This window comes from Chiloscyllium plagiosum, unplaced genomic scaffold, assembly GCF_037043375.1.
Source record: "Chiloscyllium plagiosum isolate Xiang-an unplaced genomic scaffold, Cpla_swu_hap1 HiC_scaffold_35, whole genome shotgun sequence".
NCBI lineage: Eukaryota > Metazoa > Chordata > Chondrichthyes > Orectolobiformes > Hemiscylliidae > Chiloscyllium > Chiloscyllium plagiosum.
This window is the reverse complement of record NW_028270173.1, coordinates 2,681,709-2,700,007: the sequence shown is the minus strand read 5'-3', so window position 1 is coordinate 2,700,007 and position 18,299 is coordinate 2,681,709. Positions and strand designations below refer to the sequence as shown.

Here is an 18,299-nt window from a genome sequence, read left to right as displayed (position 1 = left end):
CCTCACTCTAGGAAAAGCTTATCTCTTTCCCTGCTGTCTATACCCTTCATGATTTTGTAGACCTCAAACAGTTCCCCCTCAATCTCTTTTTTTCTAATGAAAACAATCCTAACCTATTCAACCTCTCTTCATAGCTAACACCTTCCATACCAGGCAACATCCTCGTAAACCTTCCCTGCACCTTCTCCAAGGTATTCAAATCCTTTTGGTAATGTGGCAACCAGAACTGTACATAGTATCCTAAATGCGGCCGAACTAATGTCTTGTACTATTTTAATATGACCTGCCAGCTCTTATACTCAGTACCCTATCCGATGAAGGCAAGCATACCATATGCCTTCTTGACCACTCTATCCACTGTGCAGCCATCTTCAGGATGCAATGAACCTGAACTCCCAGATCTCTCTACTCATCAACTTTTCCCAAGGCTTTTCTGTTCACAGTATAGTTCGTTCTAGAATCAGACTTCCCAAAATGCATCACCTCACATTTACCTGGATTGAACTCCATCTGCCACTTCTCTGCCCAACTGTCCAGTCTGTCTATATTCTCCTGTATTCTTTGACAGTCTCCTATGCTTTCTGCTACTCCACCAATCTTTGTGTCATTTGCAAACTTACTGATCAGACCAACAGTGCCCACTTCCAGATCATTTATGTATATCACATACAACACTGGCCCCAGTACTGATCCGTAGAACACCGCTGGTCACCTTTCTCCATTTCGAGAAACTCCCTTCAACTACTACTCTCTGTCTCCTGTTGCTCAACCAGTTCTTTATCCATCTAGCTAGAACACCCTGCACACCATGTGACTTCACTTTCTCCATTAGCTTACCATGGGAAACCTTATCAAACGCCTTACTAAAGTCCATGTATATGACATGTATAGGCCTTCCTTCATCTATCAACTTGAACTCTGTTAAGGTGGTAAGGCACGATCTCCCCCGCACAAAAAACATGTTGCCTATCACTGATAAGTCCATTCTTTTCTAAATATAAATAGATCCTATCCCTCAGTACCCTCTCCAGCAACTTTCCCACCACTTGACGTCAGGCTCACTGGTCTATCGTTACCTGGAATATCCCTACTACTCTTATTGTACAGGGGGACAACAGGGTGAATATAAATTAACTGAACTGTGGAATCGCAGCCTAGCCTTCAGGGAGCAGTCAGAGGGTGGAGCAGCAGCTGTTTGTGAATTATTCAGCACAAGGTACAAAATTAAGGAACAGGTCCTGGAGGATTATAATTTCTGGATTACTACCTGAACCATGTGAAAATTGGCTTAGAGATAAGAAAATAACGGAAGTAAACACATGGCTAAAGGAGTGTGTGGGAAAGAGGGGTTCCATTTCATGGGACATTGGCATCAGTTTAGGAACAGGAGGAATCTGTACCGTTGGTACGGTCTCCACTTGAACCGATCTGGAACGAGTGTTCTAGCAAAATGGATAAGTAGGGTGCTCGTTAGGACTTTAAACTAGTGAATTGGAGGGAAGGGTAGGAAAAGGGAAAACGGCAGGAAGTATAAAGGTAAATAGAAAAGAAAGCAACAGTTTAACGTGTGCAGGAGGGTTTAACTATGTCAAAGACTGTGAAAGAAGCTAAAAGGAGGAAAACTCAGGATGTTATTAATGGAGATATTAGAATTCAAAAAGAAGCATAAAGGCACTCCATCTGAATGCTTGTAACATTCAAAACAAGGAAGATAAGTTTACGGCACAAATAATTGCGAATAAGTATGATTTAGTAACCATTATGGAGACATGGTTGCAGAATGGTCACAACTGGGAATTAAATATCCAGGGTATTAGGCTATTTGGAAGGACAGACAGGAAGGTAAAGGAGGTGGTGTAGATATGATATTTAAGAATGACATCAGGTTGGTGGTGAGAAATGATATAAATTGTAGGAAAATAAGGTTGAATTCATTTGGGTGGAAATTAGAAACTCTAAGAACTAAACATCACTGATAAGCATAGTCTATAAGCCACCAAATAATAACTTCACATTGGGGTGGCCAATAAACAAAGAATTAACTAATGCCTGTGAAAATGGTACACCAATTATCATGGGAGATTTTGATCTACATGTCGATTGGTCAAACCAGGTCAGTCAAGGCAGCCTTTATGAGGTGCTCATTGAATGTATCCATGATCATTTTCTTGAACAGTGTGTGATGGAATTGATGAGGAAACAAGCTATCGTAGATCTAGTCCAGTGTAATGAGACAGGATAATTAATGATGTCATAGTTAGGGATCCTCTTGGAAGAAGGAATCATAGTATGGTGGAATTTAGAATACAGAAGAAAAGTGGGAAGATAAAATCCAATATCCAGTATCAACAGCTTTGACAAAGGGTCAGTTAGAGTCGAAACGTTAGCTTTTTTCTCTCCTTACAGATGCTGTCAGACCTGCTGAGATTTTCCAGCATTTTCTCTTTTGGTTTCAGATTCCAGCATCTGCAGTAATTTGCTTTTATCCAATATCATTGTCTTGTGCTTAAATGAAGGAAGCTCCAATAGGATGAGGGAGGAGTTGGTTAAAGTAGGCTGGAAGCAAAGACTTTATGGTGGGACAGTTGAGGAACAGCAGACGACTTTCAATACTTTTGTTCAAAGTGCTCAGCAAAAGTATATACCAGTGGAAAGGAAGGACTGTAGGAAAAGAGGTATTCAGCCATGGGTGTCTAAGGAAATAAGGGAGGCAATCATATTGAAAGATGAATCATACAAAGTGGCAATGACCAGTGGAAAACTAGAAGATTGGGAACACTTTATAAATCAACAAAAAGCCACAAAAAAAAAATTACCATTATGGAGACATGATTGTAGGATCATCAAAACTGGGAATTAAATATTCTGGGGTATCAGACTATTCAGAACGACAGAAAGGAAGGTAATGGAAGTGGTGTAGACCTGATATTTAAGGATGACATCAGGGCGGTGGTGACAGATGATTATAGGTTCTAGAGAAAATAAGTTTGAATCTGTTTGGGTGGAAATTAGAAATTCTAAGAACAAAAGGTCAAAAGAAAAGTAAGATAGATTATGAGAGTCAACTAGCTCAGAATATAAAGACAGAAAGCAAAAATTTCTTCAAATATATAAAACGAAAAATAGTGGCTGAGGTAAACATTGGTCCTTTAGAGGATGAGAAGGTGAATTTAATAATGTGAAATGAGGAAATAGCTGAGGCATTGAACAGGTATTTTGTGACAGTCTTCACAGCGGAGGACGTGACTAATATGCCAATAATTGTCAAGGAGACTAAAGTAGGCAAGGACCGAGAAATGATCATTATCGCGAAAGTAGTTTTGGGCAAACTAATGGAGCTAAAGGTAGATAAGTCTCTTGACCCTGATGGAATCCATCCCAGGGTACTAAAAGAGATGGTGGGAGAAGTAGTAAATGTGCTTGTGGTAATTTTCCAAAATTCGCTGGACTCTGGGGCAGTTCCAGCAGATTGGAAAACTGCAATGTGAGGCCACAGTAGACAGGTAGACAAAAGATAGGGAATTGTAGGCTGGTTAGTTTTAACTACTGTAGTGGGGAAAGTGCTTGAATCAATCATCAAGGCATAAATAGCAAGACACCTGGATAGAAATTGTCAGACGCAGCATAGGTTCATGAAGGGCAGGTCATATTTAACTAACTTACGAGAATTCTATGAAGACATTATGAGCGCGATGGACAATGGGGACCCAGTAGATGTGGTATATCTAGATTTCCAAAAGACATTCAACAGGGTGCTACACAAAGGCTGCTGCATAAGGTCAAAGTGCATGGCATTACGGGCAATGTATTAGCATGGATAGAACATTGGTTAACAGGAAGCAAAGAATGGAGATAAATGAGTGCTTTTCTGGTTGGCGATCAGCGACTTGTGGTGTGCCTCAGGGATCAGTGTTGGAACTGCAATTATTCACAATTTACATGGTTGATTTGCAATTGGGGACCGAGTGTAGTGTGTCAAAGTGTGCGGATGAGACTAAGATGAGTGGTAGAGCAAAGTGTGCAGAGGACTCTGAAATTTTGCAGAGGGGTATAGATAGTTTAAATGAGTGGGCAAAGGTCTAGCAGATAGAGTACAATGTTGATAAATGTGAAGTGATCCATTTTGGTAGAATAACAATACAGCAAAAAATTGCAGCATGCAGTTGTGTAGAAGGACCTGGGTGTCATAACATCCCTATAGTGTGGAAACAGGCGCTTCAACCCAACAAGTCCACACCGACCTTCCAAAGAGTATCCCACCCAAACCTATTCACATTACTCTACATATACCCTAACCTAAACATCCCTGAACACTGTGGGCAATTTAGCATGGCCAATTCACCTAACCTGCATATCTTTGGATTGTGGGAGGAAACTGGAGCACCTGGAAGAAACCCACACAGACACGAGGTGAATGTGCACACTCCACACAGATAGCTGAGGCTGGAGTTGAACCTGAGTCCCTGTCGCTGTGAGGCAGCAGTGGTAACCACTGAGTCACCATCCTTGTACATGAATCACAGAAGGTTGGTTTAGAGGTACAACAGGTAATTACGAAGGCAAATGGAATTTTGTTCTTTGCTGAAAGGATAGAGTTTTATAGGGTGCTGGTGAGGTCACACCTGGAGTACTGCATGCAGTTTTGGTCTCCTTACTTGGGAAAGGACATAATGGTACTGGAGGGGGTGCAGAGAAGGTTCACTTGGTTGATTCCGGAATTGTGAGTGTTGGCTTATGAGGAGAGACTGAGAAGACTGGGATTATATTCATTGGAATTTCAACGAATGATGGGGATCTTATCGAAACAAACAAAATTATAAGGGGATGATGAGATGGAAGCAGGGAGGATGTTTCCATTGGCAGGCACATCTAGAACAAGAGGGCATAGCCTCAAAATTAGAGGGAGCAGATTTAGGACTGAATTGAAAGGAACTTCTTAATTCAAAGGCTTATAAATCTGTGGAATTCTCTACCCAGTCAAATAGTTGAGGCTTCCTCATTGAGTATTTTTAAAGCTAAGATGGATAGGGGATCTAAGATGGTAGCGATCTGAGAAGATCACACTGCAGAGCTTCGCATCGCAGCAGGAGCAGGACGGTCCTTTAATCCGCCCAAACCAGGTCATCAGGATTTCTTGGGGCAACCTCGGAGCCGATTACTCTCCAGGACCTGGTGAAGCAGCTCTCGAAATCTCGCGAGATGCTGGGGAAACAGATTGAAGAGAAGCTGGCTCCAGTCTCTCTCATGCTGCAGAAGCATGAGCAGCAGCTGGGACACCTGGAGAAGAGAACAGATGAGGTGGAGCACAGGGTTACAGTGGTGGAAACTGATGCCAGTTCATTCAAGGATGAGATCCAAGCCCTGAAGACGCAGGTTTGTAATTTGCGTGACCAAGTGGATGATCTTGAAAACAGGGGCAGGAGAAAAAACATTTGGGTCATCAGTCTGCCTGAGGGTAAGGAAGGTGAGCGGCCTGCGGAATTTGTTGAAGATTGGCTTCCGAAATTCCTTGACTTGGAGACTGGCATGAGAGGATTGAAGATAGAGAGGGCTCACCGGGTCGCAGCGCGGAGGTCGGGTCTGGGTCAACGCCCTCGTCCTTTCCTGGTGCGGTTCCATCATTACCGGGATAAGGAGAGAGTCATGGAGGCTTCCAGACTCCAGGGGAAGGATCCAAAGGCCCTAATTTACGAGAGGTCTAAGATCATGTTTTTTCAGGATTTTCCAGCGGCGGTGATCCAGAAACGAAAATCGTATGATGGTGTCAAGAGAAGACTGAAGGAGCTTGGGATTCAGTACTCCCTGAGATATCCGGCAGTGCTTCAGATCACCTTAGATGGATCCAGGCATCTCCTTGACACATCGGAGAAGGCAAGAGACTTTGTGGACAAATTTAAACAATTGTAGTATTTATAAATATTATTGCTTGGGTATGCGTTTATCATTCTGTAAAAGAAATGGAGGAAATCCGGTTGGAGCTTTGTTTTTCCCCTTTTTTTTCCTCTATTGATAATAATGTGGTTCAAACTATGTCTGGCAGTGGTTAAGATGTACATTTTAAATTTCTAAGTTAGGACATACCAAAGGATGGATGGGGTATTTATTCCCTTTTTTTTATAAAAGAATGTTTTTTTATTCATATTGATATTCTATGGGGTGTTTATTCTTCTTAGCTTGTGCTTGCTATGCGGCTCTAGCTGGGAGAAGTGAAGGTGGTTGAGATGGTTAGATGCCTATTTATAGGCAGCTCGGGATGGGTAGTTGCCCCTTCCGGGCAGGGGGTGAGTTCCCCATCTCAGCACTATTGGCGCTTAAATGTTGGTTTGTTTTCTGTTTTTTGTTGTTTTTTATTTTAAATAATTTTGTATTTTTGTTAAATGTAGTGGTTTTAGTTTATGTAGTTTTTATATTTGGTGGACCATGCGGCACTAAGGCTCAGCAATTTGTGGTTCGGGTTCCTCCTCTCTGGAATTTAAATGTAATTGCAGAAGATTATGGCTAATGATTTGATTAAATGGTGTACCTGGAATATCAAGGGAAGTCACTCACCAATTCAGAGGAAGAAGGTACTCTTGAGTCTTTTACATTACATTAGATTACATTCACATTACATTTTTTACATTATATTACAGTGTGGAAACAGGCCCTTCGGCCCAACAAGTCCACATCGACCCACCGAAACGCAACCCACCCATACCCCTACATTTCCCTCTTACCTAGCACTAGGGCAATTTAGCATGGCCAATTCACCTGACCTGCACATCTTTGGACTGTGGGAGGAAACCGGAGCACCCAGAGGAAACCCACGCAGACAGGGGGAGAACGTGCAAACTCCACACAGTCAGTCGCCTGAGGCGGGAATTGAACCCGGGTCTTTGGCGCTGTGAGGCAGCAGTGCTAACCACTGTACCACCGTGCCGCCCACCATGTCTTAGAAAGGAAAAAAATGGATATTGCTTTGTTACAGGAGACACATTTGGATGACAAGGAGCATCTGAAATTACAGCAGAATGGCTTTGACCAAGTTTATTTTTCATCATTTAATGTCAGAAGTGGCTATATTGGTTAGGAAAAATCTTTCATTTAAATTGTTGGAATGTGTTAAAGACACATATGGGAGGTTTGTAATTCTTAAAGCCTTGATAAATGGGGAAGAATATGGTATTTTAAATGTTTATTGTCCCCCAGCTCATCCTCTTAAATTCTTGGTAGATGCTTTTTCTAAACTGATAAGTCTCAAGTCTCTGCACATCATTATAGGGGGAGATTTTAACTGCCTCATAGACCCTACAGTAGACAGGTTGCCTAAAGGTCCCTCGATACCCTCTGCACAAACTAAACGGTTATTGGGTTTGTGTGGTGAATTAGGGTTGGTGGACGTCTGGAGGTGTCTCCACCCTACAGGTAGGGATTTCACGTTTTCTCCAATCCGCATAGGTGTCACACGAGGATTGATTTTTTTTCTGACCCCTGCGGTAACCCTGGATCTGGTGGCATCCTGTACGATTGGTAATATTGCCATCTCTGATCATGCTCCAATGTACCTTTCTCAATGGATGAGGACTTGCCATCTGAGGTAGTTTGGGCTGAGGTTAGGAATACGAAAGGTGAGGTCACCCTGTTAGGAGTCTTTTACAGGCCTCCTAATAGTCCTAGAATCATTGAAGAAAGGATAGGGAAGGTGATTCAGGAGATGAGTGACAGTAATAGGGTGGTTGTTATGGGGGCCTTTAACTTTCCTGATATTGATTGGGAAAGCTATAGCTCAAGTTCGTTAGATGGGTCAGTGTTTGTTCAATGTGTGCAGGAGAGTTTCCTGACACAATATGTAGACAGGCCAACAAGAGGTGAGGCCATACTGGATTTGGTTCTGGGTAACGAACCAGGCCAGGTGTTAGAATTAGAGGTAGGTGAGCACTTTGGGGATAGTGACCATAATTCGGTGATTTTTACTCTCGTGATGGAGAGGGATAAGTGTGTACTACAGGGCAAGAGTTATAGCTGGGGTCAGGGAAATTATGATGCGGTGAGGCATGACTTAGGATGTGTGGCTTGGAAAAGTAGACTCCAAGGCAAGAGTGTAAATGATATGTGGAGCTTGTTCAAGGAGCAACTATTGAGTGTCCTTGATAATTATGTACCTGTCAGGCAGGGAGGAAAGGGTCGTGCGAGGGAGCCGTGGTTTAATAAGGAATTGGAATCCCTTGTTAAATGGAAGAGGGCGGCCTATCTCAAGATGAGACGTGAAGGTTCAATTGGGGCGATTGAGAGTTATAGGGTAGCCAGGAAGGACCTGAAGAGAGAGCTAAGAGCAGCAAGGAGGGGACATGAAAGGTCCTTAGTCGGTAGGATTAGGAAAAACCCTAAGGCTTTCTATAGGTATGTTAGGAATAAAAGAATGACTAGGGTAGGAATAGGTCCAGTCAAGGATAGTAGTGGGAAGTTGCGTGTGGAGGCGGAAGAGATTGGGGAGACACTGAATGAATACTTTTCTTCAGTATTTACTCAGGAACAGGGCATTGTCGTCGATGCGAATACTGAGTCACAAATAAGTAGAATGGATGGCTTTGAGGTATGTAGAGAAGAGGTGTTGGAAATCCTGGAAAAGGTGAAAATAGATAAGTCCCCTGGGCCTGATGGCATTTATCCTAGGATTCTCTGGGAAGCAAGGGAGGAGATTGCAGAGCCATTGGCCTTGATTTTTATGTCCTCTTTGTCTACAGGAGTAGTGCCAGAAGACTGGAGGATAGCAAATGTGGTTCCCTTGTTCAAAAAGGGGAGTAGGGATAACCCTAGTAACTATAGGCCGGTGAGTCTCACTTCTGTTGTGGGCAAAGTCTTAGAGAGAATTGTAAGGGATAGGATTTATGCACATCTGGATAGGAATAATGTGATCAAGGATAGTCAGCATGGTTTTGTGAAGGGCAGGTCGTGCCTCACAAACCTTATTGAATTCTTTGAAAAGGTGACGAAGGAGGTTGATGAGGGGAAAGCGGTAGATGTGGTATATATGGATTTTAGTAAGGCATTTGATAAGGTTCCCCATGGTAGGCTACTGCAGAAAATACGGAGATATGGCATTGAGGGTGAGTTGGAGGTTTGGATTAGGAATTGGCTGCATTTAAGAAGACAGAGGGTAGTAGTTGATGGCAAAGTTTCTTCATGGAGTGCCGTCACTAGCGGTGTTCCGCAAGGATCTGTTTTGGGACCATTGCTGTTTGTCATTTTTATAAATGACCTGGAAGAGGGGTTAGAAGGTTGGGTGAGCAAGTTTGCGGATGATACGAAAGTCGGAGGAGTTGTTGACAGTGAGGAAGGATGTGGCAGGTTACAGCAGGATATAGAGAAGCTGCAGAGCTGGGCAGAAAGGTGGCAAATGGAATTCAATGTAGCTAAGTGTGAGGTGATTCACTTTGGGAAGAATAACAAAAAGATGGGGTACTGGGCTAATGGTCGGATACTTGGTAGTGTGGATGAGCAGAGGGATCTTGGTGTCCATGTACACAGATCTCTGAAAGTTGCCACCCAGGTAAATAGTGTGGTGAGGAAGGCATATGGCGTACTGGCTTTTATTGGTAGAGGAATTGAGTTCCGGAGTCCTGAGGTCATGATGCAGTTGTATAAGACTCTGGTGCGGCCGCATCTGGAATATTGTGTGCAGTTTTAGTCGCCATACTATAGGAAGGATGTGGAGGCACTGGAACGGGTGCAGAGGAGGTTTACCAGGATGTTGCCTGGTATGGAAGGAAGATCGTATGAGGAAAGACTGAGACACTTGGGGCTGTTTTCATTAGAGAAAAGAAGGTTTAGGAGTGACTTGATTGAGGTGTACAAGATGATTAGGGGGTTAGATAGGGTTGACAGTGTGAACCTTTTCCCGCGTATGGAGTCGGGTATTACAAGGGGGCATAGCTTTAAAATAAGGGGGGGTAGATATAGGACTGAAGTTAGGGGTAGGTTCTTCACTCAGCGAGTCGTAAGTTCATGGAATGCCCTGCCAGTAGCAGTGGTGGACTCTCCCTCTTTATGGGCATTTAAGCGGGCATTGGATAGGTATATGGAGGATAGTGGGTTAGTATAGGTTAGGTGGGCTTGGATCGGCACAACATCGAGGGCCAAAGGGCCTGTACTGCGCTGTATTCTTCTATGTTCTATGTTCTATGTTCTAATTCTGTAAGGAATTTATAAGTATACTGTCAGGCCCGATGCTGAATATGTTTAATGATTCATACAATCATGATTGTCTCCCACCATCTCTGAGAGAGGCCAATATTTCACTTATCCTTAAAAAAGGGAAGAATCCGGAAGACTGTGCTTCATATGGGCCCATCTCGCTCTTAAATGTGGACTTTAAGATCCTCTCTAAGGCTCTCGCATTAAAGCTGGAGACTGTGTTACCCTCTATTATTAAAGAGGATCAGACGGGCTTCATAAAAGGTCGCAGATCCTCCACTAATGTTAGGAGGCTGCTTAACGTAATTCAAGCTTCCCAACAGCAGTCAATACAGGGATTGGTGATTTCTTTCGATGCAGAGAAGGCATTTGGTCAAGTTGAGAGGCTGTACCTTTTCTATACTCTAGACCGGTTTGGTCTGGGCGAAGTTTTCATAAGATGGGTAAAGGTTCTCGACAGTGTACCTCTCGCGGCGGTCATTACCAACGGGGTACGATCAAGCAATTTTGATATTTCTAGGCTGTCCCCTTTCACCATTACTTTTTACGTTGGTGATTGAACCGTTGGCAGAGGCCATTCGTGGGGATCTCAGTATATCAGCTCCAGAAGTAGGGTCAAAATTACATAAGATCTCGCTGTATGCAGACGATGTTCTGATTTTCATGACAAATCCAACAGTTTCAGTGCCTTGCCTGATATAATGTATTCACGCGTTTGGTGCTTTTTCAGGGTATAAGATCAATTTTACTAAATCAGAGGCTATGCTTATGAGTTGGCTCTTGAGAGTGACTATAGATTCCCATTTAGTGGTCACAGGGGGGTTTTGTGTATTTGGGCGTATTCATTACTCCAGTTCTGGATTGGCTGTTCAAAGTCAATTTTACTCAATTATTTGAAAAAATTATACAAGATCTCCAAAGATGGGAGGCACTTCCAGTCTCATGGTTGGGTCGGATAGCGTTTATTAAGATGAATATTCTCCCTCGTTTGCTATACCCTATACGGATGCTCCTCCTGATTTTCAATAAACAAACACTCAGGAGACTGAATGGTTAGTTCAGCTCCTTTATCTGGCACCGTAAACGGCCCCTCATTAAATTAGCCAAACTGCAGTTGCCTCTCACAGATTGGGGGGAGTAGACCTTCCGGACATTAAAAATGACCAATTAAGCTCGCTTTTGACCTACGTAAGTGATTGGGTTTGTGGGGACCCTCTTTGAATATGGCTAGATATTGAAGCCTCCCAGGCAAGGTGCCCCTTACCAGTTTGCTGTTTTTGGACAAAGTGAGGATAGTTAGGGAATATTACCATAACCCAATAGTCATCAATGCTGTTAAAGCATGGAGCACAATTCGGCAGAGGGAAAGTAATATTGGCAAAACATCTTTGTTTACACCTTTAGTAGATATGCCGGGTTTTCAACCGGGTATGATAGATTCAGGATTTAAACGTTGGGCAGCTAGGGGTATATTAGATTTTTTTTTAGATTACATTACAGTGTGGAAACAGGCCCTTTGGCCCAACAAGTCCACACCGACCCGCTGAAGCGAAACCCACCCATACCCCTACATTTACCCCTTACCTAACACTACGGGCAATTTAGCATGGCCAATTCACCTGACCCTGCACATCTTTTGGACTGTGGAAGGAAACCGGAGCACCGGAGGAAACCCACGCAGACACGGGGAGAACGTGCAAACTCCACACAGTCAGTCGCCTGAGGCGGGAATTGAACCCGGGTCTCTGGCGCTGTGAGGCAGCAGTGCTAACCACTGTGCCACTGTGCCGCCCATAATCTTGCATGGGTGATTTATTTGAGGGAGATGTAATGATGTCCTTCGATCCATTAGTACGGAAGTACGAGTTACCTAATAGAGACCTCTTTTGTTTTTTTCAAGTTAGGGATTTTATTCAAAAAAAGACCACACGTTTGGCTGATCTCTACAAATCTGACATAGAAAGAAGGGTACTAAGGGCTAAGAGTACACTGTCTGTCAATACTTTATATCACCAATTGGGGAGTGCCATCTCAGATGAGTTTGATCGACTCTGCAAGATGTGGGAAAGAGAGCTGGGTGTTGAAGTTTCTTCAGAGGCATGGGAGGATATTTGGGAGAATGCAAGGAAGATATCAATTTGCAATAGGACCCATGCTTTACAGTTGAAGATTCTCCACAGGGTCCACTTAGCCCCAGACCGTTTGTCAAAATTTAAACCAGGGGTATCTTCAGCATGTCCCGAGTACAAGGTCTGCACGGGCACTCTGACCCTATGTCTTTGGTCTTGTGACAGGCTTCAAACATATTGGAGTGCTGTGGTGGGTGCAATGGAGAGGATTTTAGGTGTAGGGGTAGAGAAGGACCCTATTTCTCTCCTTTTGGGCCTACCCATTGTATTTCCTGCAGACGCGCATAAGAAAAAAAGCTTTTCAATATTCTTACATTCTGTGCAAGGAAGAATATCTTGCTAGGGTGGATATCCGAAAAACCCCCAGGCTTGTCGGGTTGGTGGAAGATTGTTATAGAGCATATTCCCCTGGATTTTCTCACAAATATGATACACCACAAAACTGAGAATTTTTACAAGACATGGCAACCCTTTTTGAAGTACCTGGACACAGATTTATCTGCTACACGAACAAGGGCTTTTATATAGCCATAACGATTGTGTTTCATGAGTCCAATATCCAGGGAGGAGGAACTGTGAATGTATGAGTGTTTTGTTTGGCTGTGCTGAGTTATTATTATTTATTTGTTTGTTGTTAGGTATTTATTTAGTTAAATAGCTAGTTTAGGGTTTTTTTAAAATTTTATACTTCTCTATAAATATTCATACATTCGTATAGGAGGGTGGGTTGGGGAATATTTTTATTATTTGGGTTTAGTTTTGTACTATCTTTGTACTGTTTTGAATTGCATTGTTTTGTATTTGTTGTAATATTTAAAACTCAATTTTTTCTTAATAAAAATATATTATATAAAAAAAACTAAGATAGATAATTTTTTGAACAGTAAAGAAGTTCAGGGTTGTGGTGAGAGGTTGGGTAAGTGAAGCTGAGGCCATGAAAAGATCAGCCATGATCTTATTGAATCGCGGAGCTGGCTCGAATGGCTAGATGGCCGACTCCTGATCCTAGTTCTTATGTTCTAAGTTATCAAGGTGATGGTGTCCAAACAGAAGAGTAAGAAAGATTTTACAACTACAGACAGTATAAAGGGGTTACATGTAGCACTACATGAACCCAAGAACATGGTGGAGGCCATCTGCATGAGTACAGAACTTGGCTATCAGTTTCTGCTCAGTGATTCTGCATCTCGAAGGCCATCTTGGAGGATGCTTACCCGAAGATTGGAGGCTGAATGTCATTGACTGCTGAGTGTTCCCTGACTGGGAGACAACATTCCTGGCCTAGCAATTGTTGTGCCATGTCCATTCATCCGTTGTTGTAGTGTATGCATTGTCTTGCCAGTATATACGCCTCAAGGCATCCTCAGTGAATGAGGTAGACAACATTGGCCGAGTCACATGTGTACCTTCTGTATACTTGGTGGGTGGTATTCCCATGTGTGATGGTAGTATCCATGTCAATGATCTGGCACTACATGCAGAGGTTGGCCATTGGCAAGGTTGTATGGTGATGTGGTCGCTGTTTTCCTTAAGGCTGGGTAGTTTGTTTCAAACTATGTCTTTTTGAGGTTTGACGGTTGTTTGAAAGCAAGAAGTGAAGGCGTTGCGATGGCTCTGGTGAGATGTTTCTCATTATTGATGACATGTTGAAGACTGTAAAGAACCTGACATTGTTTCTCTGCTCTAGGGAAGTATTGGACGATGAAGGATACACGGTCCTGTCCCCATCTGACTTCTGAGGAGGTTGTTACGGTTTTTCACTGTGACACATTGGAACTGGCAATCAGTGAGTTTAAAATCATATCCTGTTCTTATGAGGGTGTCTTTTGGCATCTGTAAATGTTCGTCCCATTCCCTAGCATCTGAGCAGATCCTGTGTACATGCAGGGCTTCTCTGTAAGGGATCTTATTTTTATCATGTTTAGGTGGAAGCTAGAGAAGTGAATCATCATGAGGTTATATGCTTGCAGTGGAGTGAAGTAGTGAGGTGTCCATCCTTAATGGAAATGCAAGAATGTGTCCAAGAATGAAACTGATTTTGATGGTGGGATGAAATTTGTTGATATCGTCATGTAGTTGATTTAGTGATTCCTTGCCATGAGTCCGAAGGAAGAAAATGTCAATGTATCTGGTGTATAGCATTAGTTGGAGGTCCTTTACAGCCAAGAAGTTTAGTTCGAACTTGTGCTTGAACCTTTTGGCATATTGGGGTGCAAATGTGGTCTCCATGATTCTTCCATGTGTCCAGATGAACAGCTGGTTGTTGAAGGTGAAGACGTTGAGATTAAGGATGAGGCGGATGAGTTGTAGGTTGGTATCTGGAAATTGGCAGTTATTGGTATTGAGTGCTGAGCGTGTTGCAGCAATGCCATGGTCATGTGAGATGCTGGTGTGGAGTTTCTCAGGATAGTTTCCTACACCCAACCATCTTCAGCTGTTTCATCAATGACCATCCATCAAGCATCAGGTCAAAAGTGGGGATGTTCACCGATGATTGCACAATGTTCACTACCATTTACGACTCATCAGATAGTAAAACAGTCCATTTTCAAATGCAACAAGATTGGGAAATATCCAGGTTAGGCTGACAAATGGCAAGTAACATTTGTGCTACACAAATGCCACACTACGACCATCACCAATAAAACACAATCTAACTATTGACCCTTGACATTCAACAGTGTTGCCATCACTGAATTCCCCACAGTCAAAATCCTGGGGCTTATCATTGACAAGAAATTCAGCTGGACTCACCACATAAACACAGTGGCAACAAGAACAGGTCAGAGGCTAGGAATACTGTGGCGAGTAACTCACCTGACTCCTCAAAATCTGTCCACCATATACACAGTACAAGTCAGGAGTGTGATTGTATACAACCCACTTGTCTGGATGAGTGCAGCCCCAACAACAATCTAGAAGCTTGATATCTTTCAGGATAAAGGAGCCAGCTTAATTAGCACTACCTCCACAAGCATCCATTCCATCCACTACCGATGCTCAGTAGCAGCAGTGTGTACTATCTACAAGGTGCACTGCAGAAATTCACCAAAGATTCTCAGACAGCACTTTCTAAGCCACGACCACTTCCATCTAGAAGGACAGAGCTAGCAGATATTTGGGAACAACACCACATTCAAATTCCCCTCCAAGCCATTCACCATCCTGACTTGGAAATAGATCACCGTTCCACTGTCACTGGATCAAAATCCTGGGATTTCTTCCTTAATGGCATTGTGGGTGAACCATCAGCAGTTTAAGAAGGCAGCTCACCATCGTCTTCTCAAAGGCAACCAGGGCCAAGCAATAAATACTGGCCAACCAGCAACGTCCACAACTGATAAAATGAATAAATAAAAACAAAATGTGGAGAAGGAGGGGGAGACTGGTGTGAAGAAGGTGTAGATGGGGATGGTATAGATGGGAGTGATGGAAGTGAAAATGTGGAGAAGGAGGGGGACATGGGGGTGAAGGAGGGGTAGATGGGAGTGAAGGTAGGGAAAATGGGAGAGAAGGAGGAGCAAGATGGGGGAGATTAGATTAGATTAGATTACTTACAGTGTGGAAACAGGCCTTTCGGCCCATCAAGTCCACACCGACCCGCCGAAGCGTATACCACCCAGACCCATACTCCTACGTTTACCCCTTCACCTAACACTACGGGCAATTTAGCATGGCCAATTCACCTAACCTGCACATTTTTTGGATTGTGGGAGGAAACCGGAGCACCCGGAGGAAACCCACGCAGCCACGGGGAGAATGTGCAAACTCCACACAGAGAGTCGCCTGAGGCGGGAGTTGAACCCGGGTCTCTGGCGCTGTGAGGCAGCAGTGCTAACCACTGTGCCACCGTGCCGCCCACAAAGTGAAAGAGATAGGAGTGAAAGAGAGGGAGATAACTCCATGAAGGTTGGTATCCCATCAACAAGTCACCCTTTATTTACACATGCATAGTACATGACACTGACCCAGTTAGCACAGAGCCAGCTCTTAAACTGAGCAGAAACGCCAACACTCCTGTTTATATCTGTTTGTACCAGGTTAACGCCCCAATAAAGGAAAAGGTATACTGTGAGATCTACCTGGCTGACATTGTTCTAATTACTATATCCATTGCTCTCTAAGTCCTGGGACATAGGCCTGTTCTTTCTCCTGCAGATTTTCCTGGTATGTTCCTCCGATTCTGCCTCAATTACTGGTGGCGTGTAACAAACCGTTGCCTGTCTCTTGCACCCGGAGCGCCTTAGCTGAAATTCATCCTCTTCTTCAGGCAGTAACAGTGTCAAGGCTGCGACATCTGCTGTGTGCATCTCGTCCTCAGAGGTGTTTTTTATGCTAGGCAGAGGTTGCGATCTCACAGGTTCTGACACCCTTGCCTGATGTTCTGAGGGGCCGGGTACATTTGCAAGGTTGCAGTTTTCATGTGGCTCATTTGCTTGTATAGGACTGTCTCACCAAACTGAACTTTATACGTCACAGAATCAGACCTCACATCGACCATGCCTGTTACCCATGCAGGGCCATTACCGTGGTTTCAAAACCAAACTTTGTCCCATGAGGTAAACTGCCTATTTTGCTTCAAAGAGTCTTCTGTCTGGCATTGGTGATTCTAAATCTGTTTCATCCTATCCCTGCCAATAGAGCTGGGAAGATCAGATTTTACTAGTGCAGTGTTTTCTCCCCATTTGTAATTCTGCTGGAGCTATCTATGTAGTTACATGAGGGGTGGTCCTATAATCAAACAGGAACTGGGACAGTTTGGTATCAAATGTTGCTGTAGACTGTTTCGTTAAGCCCGCCTTCAAAGTTTGGACTACTCTTTCATTGGATGATGAATGGTATGGGGCTGTCTTTACATGCCAAATGTCGTTTGACTTCAGGAAATACTCAAATTCTTTGCTGGTAAATATTGGCCCATTCTCTGTGACCAACACCTGTGGGAGTCCATGTATTACAAAACATGCTTGCAACTTTTCTATTGTCAACCCTGTGTTTGATGAATTAACTGAATGCATGTCCAAACACTTTGAGTGGGTGTCCACAGTGATGAAAAATATAGAGCCCATGAAAGGACTGCCATGGTCGATATGGAACTGAGTTCAGGGTTTGCCTGTTTACCCTGTCCAGGGTTTACCCATGAATGTGGGAGAGCTGCTAGCAGTAATTTCTATTTTTGTTGGCACGCTGGGCACTGCCTCTCCAATGTAGCTGTCAGCATCCAATCCTGGCCACGAGGCATAACATCTCACCAAAATCTTCATTTTGGAAACTCCTGGATGACCCTGCTGGAGTTCATAGAATCCCTACAGTGTGGGAGCAGGCCATTCAGCCCATGGAATCCACACTGACCCTCCAAAGAGCATCCTACCCAGACTCACTCCCCTACTCTATCACTGTAACCTTGCATTTCCCATGGCTAGCCCACCTAATTTGCACATCCCTGGACACTGTAGTTAACTCCGAATGGCCAATCCACCTAACTTGCACAGCTTTTGGCCTTGGGGAGGAAACCAAAGCATCCAGAGGAAACCCACGCAGACACAGGTAGAATATACAAACTTTACATAGACAATTGCCCAAGGGTGGAATCAAACCTAGGTCCCTGGCTCTGTGAGGCAGCAGTACTAACCACTGAGTCACCATTCAGCCCGAATCTAATGATGATTTTTGTGACACTCACTCTTGCTCCTCAAAATAATATGCTGTCCTTTACCATGAGACCATAAGACATTGGAAGTAAGGCCATTCAGCCATTGAGTCCACTCTGCCATTTAATCATGGCTGACAGGCATTTCAACTCCACTTACCCGCACTCTCCCCTTGGCCCTTAATTCCTTGTGAGATCAAATATTTGCCAATCTCAGCCTTAAATGTCTTCAAGTCTGGCCTCCACTGCACTCCATGGAAATGAATTCCACAGGCCCATTACTCTCTGGTTGAAGAAATGTCTCCTCATTTCCATTCTAAATTGACCCATTCTAATTCTAAGGCTGTGCC

At 43.6% G+C, this 18,299-nt stretch overlaps 1 protein-coding gene across 1 annotated transcript in view; it reads left to right on the top strand.

Moving 5' to 3' along the window:
- The window catches only part of LOC122541477 (uncharacterized), a 208,061-nt gene that overhangs the window by 51,326 nt on the left and 138,436 nt on the right, over positions 1-18,299 (top strand). The window contains exon 3 of the mRNA XM_087979105.1: positions 13,990-14,088. Within this exon, the coding sequence (XP_087835231.1) occupies positions 13,990-14,088 (99 nt within the window). The remainder of the gene's footprint in view (positions 1-13,989; positions 14,089-18,299) is intronic.